The sequence below is a fragment of the Ixodes scapularis genome, unplaced genomic scaffold (genome assembly GCF_016920785.2).
Source record: "Ixodes scapularis isolate PalLabHiFi unplaced genomic scaffold, ASM1692078v2 PGA_scaffold12__126_contigs__length_90152505, whole genome shotgun sequence".
Lineage (NCBI taxonomy): Eukaryota > Metazoa > Arthropoda > Arachnida > Ixodida > Ixodidae > Ixodes > Ixodes scapularis.
The window spans coordinates 57,448,797-57,460,621 of NW_024609838.1; the positions used below are offsets into that span (position 1 = coordinate 57,448,797).

Consider the following 11,825-nt stretch of genomic DNA (forward strand, 5'->3'; position numbering starts at 1 on the left):
CTCAGAGCGCAGCAAGGGTGTCGAGGAAGTTTACCTTGGTGAGGTCAAAACCCGGTCAACCACGGAACCATGGGGAGTCACTGTCGATGTCAACGGCTCGCCTGCCACAATCAAGGTCAACACCAGTCCAGACGTAACTGCCATTGCACTTCACGACTACAACAAGGAGACCATGGGACCCCTAAAGACCTCAACACTGACACTGACTGGCCCAAACGCCAAATGCGACAGTGGGGTACTTCAAAGCCACAATCGACCGGCGTGGTGCAAGCACACAAGACAATGTCATCGAAGGCTGGAGAGAGGCATTGCTAAGCCGACCAGCAGTGGAGTCTCTTGGCATTATACAGTGCCCACTCGAGCTTAGGGAGACGTGCGTGATCAAGCGATATCTCCGATCTTCTGGATCACTATGCTAGGTTGACATCCGGATTCGGACTTATGAAGACTGAATACCGCATCAAAGTGAAGAACGATGCCAAGCCCTACGCCGTCGCATATCCAAGGCAAGTTCCTCTTCCACTGCTCCCACATGTAGAGAAGGAATTGGAAAGGATGCAAGCCATAGGGGTCATCCAGAAGGTGGAAAAACCAACAGGGTGGTGCTTTTCTATAGTCCCCCTCCCCTCCCCAAGAAAAAGAGCAGTGAGCTGAGAGTTTGTGTCAACTACGGTCAACTGAACCAAAAGGCGGTTCGTGAAGGAATGGTGATGCCAACAGTCGACAAGTGCCTCGCCAAACTAGCCGGTGTGCAAGTGTTCAGCTGCCTAGATGCTCGAGCCGGGTACTGGCAGGTGCCCCTCGCTGAACAATCTCGCGAGTACACAACCTTTATCCAGAGACTGCCTTTCGGAATATCGACAGCACCAGAGCTGTACCAATGAGAGACGCTTCGAGTGCTCGAAGGACAGGACGGTCTGGCATGTTTACAAGCTGACGTCATTGTTTCCTGCGAACGATGGAGGAACACAAGAATCTATACAAGGTGCTGAGCCAGCTGGAAGCAGCAGGAGTGACCCTCAACATCAACAAATGCACCTTTCGTCAAAGCAGGGTCAAGTTCCTAGGACATGTGGTATCTGCAGAAGGTTTCGGTGCTGATCCTAGCAAGGTGGAAGCCATCACTCAACTCGACCCACCATCAGACTTGTCCGAAGTGAGGTCCTCACTGGGCTCGACAAATCACCTAGCAAAGTTCTTTCCAGGTCTGGCGGACATGACAAAACCGCTGATGGACCTGATGCACCAAGATGCAGAGTGGCTTTGGGATCCAGCTCAGCAACAAAGCTTCAACTGGATCAAGCAGGCACTGAACGCAACACCAGTTCTCGTCCACTACGACTCCCAGCAGCCGCATACTGTCTCAGTCGATGCTTCATCTTACGTGCTAGGAGCTGTTCTGCTGCAGCAGGCAGGGACAGGCTGTCACCAGTGGCGTATGCATCACGTTCACTCTCCAAAACAGAACGATATGCCCAAATCGAAAAGGAGGTGTTAGCCATCACATGGGCATGTAAACACCTCCGCAAGTTCCTCCTTGGATTCCATGTAGAAACGGATCGCAAGCCCCTCGTGCACGCTGCCCACGATCAAGCGGCTAGATGAGCCGAGTCCCCGGCTTCAACGCTTTCGGATGCGCATACGACTACCCTATGTCACACACTCCAGGAAACGAGTTGTACACTGCTGATTTGCTGTCCCGAAAGCCACAAAAAATCCAGTCAAGGATGACGAAAGAGACCTTGAGTGCGCAGTATAAGACTACAAGGAGTTGACACTTCAACAGCTGCCGGCGTAAAACCAAATGCTGGACAGAATCAGGGCAGGCATCCAAGCAGACCTAACACTTGCCAGAGTGGCTACCTTGTGCACCTCGTCATGGCCGACCTGAACTAAGGTGCTTCGCAGAGATTGCGAGTGAACTTTCCATGGTCGACGGTCTTTTCTTCAAGGGCGACAGACTTGTCATCTCACCAAGCCTGAGGCTTGAGGTGTTAGAAAGACTACATGCTGGCCACACCTTCATGGGGCACAAGTCGATGTCTCGCAAGAGCAAGACCATTGGTGTGGTAGCCCAGTATTAGAACACTGGTACAAGACTTCGTAGAAAGATGCTGTGTCTGCCAATAACATCGAAAGCCACCAATTGAGCCCCTGCTGTTGATGCCTTTGCCTGAAAACCCATGGGACACTATTGGCATGAACCCCTTCAAACTGGAAGGGAGAGACTACACAGTAGTTGTGGACTACTACTCCAGGTTCTTGAGGTGGAGCAACTAAAGGCCACTACAACAAAAGACATCGCTCAGGTCTTCGAACCAATCTTTGCACGGTTCGGCGTGCCAAGAACTGTACGCATGGATAACGGTCCTCAGTTTGCCTCAGCCAAATTCAAGCATCTAGTGGAATGTTTGGAAGCAAACCACATAACCTCAAGTCCGTACTACGCTCAGAGCAATGGCATGACACAGCATGCAATCCAGACAGCGAAACGACTCCTGAAGAACTCGAGGGACATAAACCTGGCTCTCCTATCACACAGAGCCACACCGAGTGTCAAGGGTTTTTCATCCACGGCTACGACACCAACCACCTAGGAATTGAACCTCGAATAGTGGTTCTCTGCCAGTGCTCGTTTGTCCGCACGCTCATAGGCACTGGAGAGAAAGGGAGGAGCGTCCCGGCAGTAGTGAGCTGCAGCGGCCTTGTACGAGGGCATGACGGTGGAGATGTCAAGCACAGCATCCATCAGCTCCCCCACGTACTCTGCAATGAGATACCCAAAGATGTAAGATTTCGCACTAGTAATAAACAAATACATTGATCAGCAAAAACATTTTGACCACCCTTACACTGTGTGACTGAGTGTGCCTTGCTGAAGTGGCATCCGCATTATCTACCACCTGCTAACGCAGATGGTAGTTAATGGGTGCAGAGAGATATAGAGGGATAATTTTGTTGACAATGCGTGTATGTATAACGAAATGCTGCTGATGTAGCTTACTTCGACAAAGGGCAGATCGTGATGGTCTGGAAGCTTGGAACAAGTATCTCGGAAACTGCAAAAATCACCGCGTGTTCGCGAGCTGCTGCGGTTACTACAGATCAAGAGTGGGAGGTAAAACTGTTAGTAGATGCCAAAGCATTGCCTGTTCACGCATCACAAAATGTGGACGGTGAATACTTTTTCCGCTTGTTGAACCAAAATAGGCCGTTACCTGTGGGTCTGCTGACAGCTAGATATGATGCAGGTCACAATGCAAGTGTTTCTGAGCCCAGTTTATCAGAATGTTCGATATGGGTCTCCACCGCAGACGATCCTTGCAACTATTTTGCATCCAAATGTGAATCAACACAGTTTTTGGTAGGTGGTCACAACGTTCTGGCTGATCAGTGTATGAGCACTGCTATATACCATAGGTGCAGGGTCCCTTGAGCTTAGCAGCAACGGCCTCCTTCCTTGCTTTCGGATACTTCACCGCCCATCTTTTTTCGCCTTCTTTCGTTGTCGCCTGGGGCCTCGCTGCATTTTCATTGTAGTGCAAGGCTGTCAGGTAGGTCCTGGCAAGTAGATGCATTTAAGAAACCAAGAGAAAATGACTGACCTCCCTACACACCTTGCCGTCATGCTCCGGAACCCAAAGTGCACCAGCTTTGGTGCGAAGTTCAACAAAGTGCTATGAAAGCACTCCGTGGCAAAAGTTTGTGCTGATGGTGAGAGGCTGGGAATGTCCCGCAGAAGGTGCTTTGACAACACAATCTCCTTAAGTTTCTGGTGTGCGGGAGAACCTACAACAAAAATATGAGGCATGGTAATATGCGGCCACTGTATTATGAAGACTCACAAATATGTCCTTACCTTCCAGTAGCCACTTCTTGTTGAGCTCTTTGTGCTGGCACTCCGGAAAGAGAGGGTCCAGGTGTGTGTGGACATTTGCCACATGAGCCACCAGGGAGCACCACTTGGGCAGGATCAGGTCTTGGTCCTCAGCACTTGAGCCTGCAGACCAGTAGAGGTGGTTCACCACCGACTTGGTCCAGCTGCTGAGGTCCTCGGAATGCCGCGACTTCCCAGCTGCAACCAGCTTCTTCTTGATGGCTGAAATTGGTCATTGTACACACAATAAAAATAAGTGTTCAGACTGACTATGGAAGAGCTGGTATGCTCTTTTCAAAAGCCAGTACCAGATGGCACCTGTCATACATATTTTAAGGTATTCTGTAATACAGCCGCTGATCAATTTTTCAGACGCCGATAATTCGGACCTAAAGGAGGAACCATGACCAACCCGATAGAAATAGAGCATGCTCATGATCAGTGTTTCAGACAGCTTGAAGTCGAAAAGTTATCATTGTGAGCGACCAGCGGGAAACACCACCTAGCAAATTTTAGATTCTATGTTGGCTGTACATGGATTGGCTTTGGTTTGGCAGCACTACTTGAGTACTGCTAAGTCCTACCGCTAGGTGATGCTATACGGCTTTTTGTTTTCTCTAGCTGTGCTTCACTGTCATCATCATGGTTACCATTTCGCTTTGTTCGTTCGCCATTGCAGTCGTGGATTTACGCCTCTCATCTCGTCTCGGTGAATCATGCTTTTGGACTACGCTGGCTTGGACATCGTGGCCCCATCTGTTCTTTCGCCGCCGCAAAGTGTCGTTAAGAAGCGCGGAAAGTACTCGACCATAACGCTAGAAAAGAAGGCAGCAATTCTCAAGCTAAAAGAAAGTGGCCGAAAGCAAACGCATAAACTGAAACAAGGCACGCTGGCGTAACCTGAAGCAAAGCATTCTTTATGGCTTTTTTTAACCTGCATAGACGTAACAAAGGCAAGATTTTTAATCTGCTGATTATTCGAACTGCTCTATTATTGGAACACTTTTTCGGTCCCTGAAAAGTCCGAAAAATCGGTCAGTGACTGTAATGACAGAAATATTCCATGAATGTCTTAAGGGTTGCATTGAAAGTAGGGTCAGTCATTTGGAGTGAGTCATAAAACCAAGCACGAGATCTGGCCAACTCCCGAGTCGTAGAAGACGATTCCTCCTCCAGTACGAACGATTAAGACGGCTCGGACCTGAGCTTTTGAATAAAGTTTTCCTCCTCCTCCTCGTTGACAACCAATTCATCAAATAGGCCAATTCGTAATAGGGCAATTCTTCGAATGGGTCGAATGACCGCCCGAAGTAAAAGTTTGTAGTTTCTATCTTTTTACCTCCATTCTTAGGTTACAAGACTGCAAAAAAAGTCACAAGAAGGCAAAGACAGGACAGTACCTTGAGACAAGTTGAGAAATGTTCATTTTGGGGTCATATTTTTGTTACTTTTCTTTAATATTTTTGTAATGAACCGACGCAGACTGTCGCTGTGCGAACAGGTGAGCCGGGTAGGTTAACACCTGCCCCAGTGAGGCACGCGCGACGTGGTGATCGTCCCCCGCTGCACCATGAAAGCGGTAAGTTTTCTTAAACGGGACAGAGCACACTAATAGTCAAATTACCGTGCGGCGATGTTACGGACTGCTGTAGGGCAGGATTCGTTTTCAAATTTCAGGACATAATTTATATATTTTGCCTTTGAAACATTGCAAACCGGTTGGTCGCTTCAACGAGTTGCCCTATGACGAATTGGCCTCTTTGACGAATGGGCCGCCGACGAGTTGGCCTAGACCACCAAGCACTTCTGGCCATTACGACAACCGGAGCTTTTCAACACATATGCTTTCTCCAAACCAATTGGGCATTTGATTTCTTTTCTTCTCTACAGAGCGTTTGAACTGCCTCACATTCTAAACATCCTCAGCTGCCCCACCCCACCCTCCCCCTAAAGACAATCTGTTGCATTCCCTGGAGTTTGAGAACTGCTGCGCAACCTTGTTTCATGGGATTCATAACAGGAGCCAGCTCCTTTGCAAAATACCTAACCATTCAAAGAAACAGGTTGGTAAGGGGTTTAACCAAGAGATCTAAGAAGCAGAAACTAACATCTATACTCTGTTTCATACTTAGCGTGCAACGCTGTTAAAGCTACTGGCGCGAGCGCGTGGCTTCATCTATGGTTTTGTTTGCGCGAGATCGCGTGCAAATGATTAACGATATCAAGCCCCACGCTTGCGCCAGTAGCTTTGAAAGCGTTGCACGCTAAGTATGAAACAGACTATAGTGTTGATGGACATACTCATTCGCAGTGCAGGTCTTCTAGTTTGCAATCCAAAGAAAGAGGAAGGCTTATTAGACTTGGTTGGCTCAAGGTAGCAATAGTGGAACTTTTAGGAGCTGGTATAACTTTTATAAATCTACCTTTTGCAACGTGCCAGCAGTCAAAGAGGTGGCAGATGTCCGGGTGCTCCCGTTCCAACCAAGCACTCAGCTGGGGGTGCCTGTCTGTCACAAGCACTGCCACTACGAGAGAGTGGGCCTCGAAAATGTCTAGAGACCTTCTAAGGCCCTCCAACTCCATGTGGTAGCTGCCACCCGTTTCATTGCTCTGAAACGAAATGGGGAGAACATTATAATGTACAAATGAAGTAAACATGAGACTCATGTTAGTATAAAAAGTTAACTTTTGGGCTAGCTGGATAAACATTGTGAGAACAATTAGAAAAAGGAGAGGACAAAAATATGAACAGGACGAAAGCTTGTACTGTTCTTATCTTCGTCTTGTCCTTAGTGCAATATTTTTTTATGAAGTTGATATATTGAAATTATTTGTCGATCCCTCTAGAAGCAGGGATGGGCACGACACTTTTCTTCATTATGCAGCAAAAATGTGCTTCAGGAACGGCAATATGATCTCGCACAGAGGCGTTCAGGATGCAGTAGTCGGAATGCATGCTGAGGCACTTCACGCAGCATTTTACCCCCTTCGGCTGGCAGTAAGCTGTGCCAGCTCATATTGCCGCCAAAAGTGCACACTGGAGCTTGAATATGTAGGTGCGACGATTACGACAAAATATGCAAATAAATCTCACACTGCATGTTAATTGAGCAGCCCTGCATTACTTTATTAAGTGGCAAACACTACAGCGTGTGCTTCAGGCACTCAGGATTTCAGTACAAACCTGGACGGTTTCAACATGGAGAACCTTGTTGTCCTCGACGTCAAGCATGGTGTATGTACCATACTTGGCGGAGTGGCCAGGCGAGTCCGCTCTCCCATCCCCAGCGATGACCAGCTGCCTTCCTGCTGCGGCCGAGACCAGCTCCAGCTGGTGCTTGTTCCACACCTGGTTATGTAAAATGAAGGATTCCTACAATGAAACTGGGTTTGCAACAAAGGCATGAAGACATAAACCAATGTCTTTTTTGTCCCATTTGTTGGCACGACCGCAATTTTCAATTATGGCCAAGTTATTTTCGTTGCTATACCCAAGGAAACACAGATGAACAGTACAAATGCCATTTCTGTTACTACTTGCTCTACAAGAGGGGTCAAATGAAATGAAATAGACATTTGATTAATCACTCAGCTCTTCACATTTTGAGCATGCCATTAAAATACCCCAAAGAAGAAAATAGGGCCACCCTACCGACTGCCCTCGTGATTGAAAAGGATCAGCATATAAAGGCAGCCTAGTTTGGAAATGGCACTTTTCACAGCTGTTTGAGCGAAGATATTGACTCTTTTTTTTCTGATATAAATAAATTCTCAGTTCTAAAGTATATACTGCCATCATAATATTTTGTGTTGTGTTTTAGCTTTATAGCTCTGCATGGCCTGAATACTTTTTCTTCAATATACCTTCTCGATTGCCGGGAGCAGAAAGGCCTTCTGAATAATAAAGAAGGTCTTGTAGCAGAAACAGGCGATGCCCATGCTACTGAGCATCCGCAGGGCCTTCTTGATGCTGCAGCCCGTGAAGAGGATTGCAGCAGCCACCAGGATGTTGCCAACTGGCTTCCGCCTGATGACAGGTTGGCTGCACCACGTCTCTGTATGGCCGCTCCGACAGAGCGTAGACACCTGAAGGCTTGAACCCTGGACGGTCTTGTCGATGTGAGTGTTGGGGGCAGCACAGGAGCGACATGTCTCCAGTAGCTGGTCCAGGCATGACTCGAAGACGATGAACTTCCGCTCATGCACCAAAGACGGAGCTTCCTTCTCGGGGCTATGTTGCACAAACAAACATCATCTCAACAAGTGGCTCAGTCAAGAATGAAGATGCGGTCAGTTATTGCTCAAGAGCATACAAACCTAGCAAAGCTGTCCTCTGACAGACAGTAGCTGGAATCCGCTTCTGCTCTTGGTGGACACAGATCTGAGAGATCCAGATCAGTGTCGAGCGCATCGTCTCCGTGAGACGGTGAAGAACACCAGACCATCGTCCCCGAAACATCCGTCTGCACGAACCGGGTTCTTGACGGCGGTTTGATGCATGCCTGGGTAACTGGTGAACAGTGTGGAGCTCTAGAAACATGCCTTTACACAATAAAATGCACATATTTGAATTTAATATTGAATTGGCGGCTACTTGGAACATTTCAGAAATTGTGCCAAAGCTTCTAATAAAGAAACTCTCATGACATCCCATGAATTCTAGAAGTACATCTCTAGAATTGCTCAAGTAATATCTTCATGTATACGTCAACAGGTATCTTGGCTTCCGCCAATCCATATATAACTTTCATGGTAAATATTTTTTGATATGCAATTAAAAATCATCTGGCTTAGACATTCCATCAAAAGCAGTAAGGGTGTGACAACACTTGATGGAGTGTTTAAGAAACAGCACTTTCTATCTGAAGTTTGTGAAAAAAATAAACTCGGTAAATTGTGACCGTCGCACTGAGGCGTCACATGACACCATGTTGTCATATGACAATGATGTCACGTGGCATTCTGACATCATGCAATGCCATAAACACAAACATAAGGTTGCCATATAAGGTAATCTCCTTTAAGGCATTCTCATACCAACCAAAACAAGTTCCAGCATATGACCCCACCTTTATTTTTGTAGATGCCCGTCGTCTGTGTCAGTGCACATTGTGTCTTGCAACACGCTGCTGCTGATGCCAAAGACGGCCTTGTGCTAGTTGCCGCACTGGAGTTCCCTAAAGAGAAAAGAAAGAAGGAACTATAAAATCACCTGGGAACCGTTGATACCATCAAAGCATTGTATGGGTGTTCACGGTGGCATCAAGGCACGCAATTTGGGCACATGTTCAAACAGTTTTTCTAGGAGAGATATTGCAATATGGCAGAGGTTCAGTTAGGGGCCCATACATACCGGAGGGCGTACGGGGGCTGTCGGTCAGGGCCGTAGCGTTCAGGGACCCCACGGCAGCAAGCTGTCCTCTGGCCGAGGCAGCTGAAGGAAGGTGAGAGAACGGAGAAGAACGCTATTACTGAAGAAACTATGAAGATTAAAAAAAAAACACCAATGGTCCATGCACACCTAGCACGCAGTTCATGATCCCATTAGATTCGATTTCCCTCACTCATTATATGGCACTCGATTGGTGGCCCATACATACCGGAGGGCGTACGGGGGCTGTCGGTCAGGGCCGTAGCGTTCAGGGACCCCACGGCAGCAAGCTGTCCTCTGGCCGAGGCAGCTGAAGGAAGGTGAGAGAACGGAGAAGAACGCTATTACTGAAGAAACTATGAAGATTAAAAAAAAAACACCAATGGTCCATGCACACCTAGCACGCAGTTCATGATCCCATTAGATTCGATTTCCCTCACTCATTATATGGCACTCGATTGGTGGCCCATACATACCGGAGGGCGTACGGGGGCTGTCGGTCAGGGCCGTAGCGTTCAGGGACCCCACGGCAGCAAGCTGTCCTCTGGCCGAGGCAGCTGAAGGAAGGTGAGAGAACGGAGAAGAACGCTATTACTGAAGAAACTATGAAGATTAAAAAAAAAAAACACCAATGGTCCATGCACACCTAGCACGCAGTTCATGATCCCATTAGATTCGATTTCCCTCACTCATTATATAGCACTCGATTGGTGGCCCATACATACCGGAGGGCGTACGGGGGCTGTCGGTCAGGGCCGTAGCGTTCAGGGACCCCACGGCAGCAAGCTGTCCTCTGGCCGAGGCAGCTGAAGGAAGGTGAGAGAACGGAGAAGAACGCTATTACTGAAGAAACTATGAAGATTAAAAAAAAAAAACACCAATGGTCCATGCACACCTAGCACGCAGTTCATGATCCCAATAGATTCGATTTCCCTCACTCATTATATGGCACTCGATTGGTGGCCCATACATACCGGAGGGCGTACGGGGGCTGTCGGTCAGGGCCGTAGCGTTCAGGGACCCCACGGCAGCAAGATGTCCTCTGGCCGAGGCAGCTGAAGGAAGGTGAGAGAACGGAGAAGAACGCTATTACTGAAGAAACTATGAAGATTAAAAAAAAAAAACACCAATGGTTCATGCACACCTAGCACGCAGTTCATGATCCCATTAGATTCAATTTCCCTCACTCATTATACAGCACTCGATTTGTGGCCCATACATACCGGAGGGCGTGCGAGGGCTGTCGGTCAGGGCCGTAGCGGTTGGGGACGCTGCGGCAGCCAGCTGTCCTCTGGCCGAGGCAGCTGAAGGAAGGTGAGAGAACGGAGAAGAGTGCTATTACTGAAGAAACTATGAAGATTAAAAAAAAACACCAATGGTCCATGCACACCTAGCACGCAGTTCATGATCCCATTCGATTCAATTTCCCTCACTCATTATACGGCACTCGATTTGTGGCCCATACATACCGGAGGGCGTGCGAGGGCTGTCGGTCAAGGCCGTAGCGGTTGGGGACGCTGCGGCAGCCAGCTGTCCTCTGGCCGAGGCAGCTGAAGGAAGGTGAGAGAACAGAGAAGAATGCTATTACTGAAGAAACTATGAAGATTAAAAAAAAAAAAACACCAATGGTCCATGCACACCTAGCACGCAGTTCATGATCCCATTAGATTCGATTTCCCTCACTCATTATATGGCACTCGATTGGTGGCCCATACATACCGGAGGGCGTACGGGGGCTGTCGGTCAGGGCCGTAGCGTTCAGGGACCCCACGGCAGCAAGCTGTCCTCTGGCCGAGGCAGCTGAAGGAAGGTGAGAGAACGGAGAAGAACGCTATTACTGAAGAAACTATGAAGATTAAAAAAAAAAACACCAATGGTCCATGCACACCTAGCACGCAGTTCATGATCCCATTAGATTCAATTTCCCTCACTCATTATACAGCACTCGATTTGTGGCCTATACATACCGGAGGGCGTGCGAGGGCTGTCGGTCAGGGCCGTAGCGGTTGGGGACGCTGCGGCAGCCAGCTGTCCTCTGGCCGAGGCAGCTGAAGGAAGGTGAGAGAACGGAGAAGAGTGCTATTACTGAAGAAACTATGAAGATTAAAAAAAAACACCAATGGTCCATGCACACCTAGCACGCAGTTCATGATCCCATTAGATTCAATTTCCCTCACTCATTATACGGCACTCGATTTGTGGCCCATACATACCAGAGGGCGTGCGAGGGCTGTCGGTCAGGGCCGTAGCGGTTGGGGACACTGCGGCAGCCAGCTGTCCTCTGGCCGAGGCAGCTGAAGGAAGGTGAGAGAACGGAGAAGAACGCTATTACTGAAGAAACTATGAAGATTAAAAAAAAAACACCAATGGTTCATGCACACCTAGCACGCAGTTCATGATCCCATTAGATTCAATTTCTCTCACTCATTATATGGCACTCGATTTGTGGCCCATACATACCGGAGGGCGTGCGAGGGCTGTCGGTCAGGGCCGTGGCGGCTGGGGACGCTGCGGCAGCCAGCTGTCCACCAGCTGCAGCATCCAGGGTAACTGCAGTGGTTAGGGAGACAGCAGAGA

The 11,825-nt window shown here is 48.4% G+C and overlaps 1 protein-coding gene across 1 annotated transcript; it reads right to left on the reverse strand.

Annotated features, from left to right (window-relative positions):
• Positions 1 to 2,593: 2,593 nt before the first annotated feature.
• Positions 2,594 to 8,008, reverse strand: LOC115321600 (the record flags this gene model as incomplete). Its single annotated transcript, XM_040214581.3, has 7 exons — positions 2,594 to 2,766; positions 3,416 to 3,561; positions 3,618 to 3,789; positions 3,860 to 4,099; positions 6,301 to 6,487; positions 7,062 to 7,226; positions 7,742 to 8,008. Coding segments are annotated over 7 exons (1,350 nt in total), but the record flags the coding sequence as incomplete, so codon positions are not given.
• Positions 8,009 to 11,825: the final 3,817 nt, after the last annotated feature.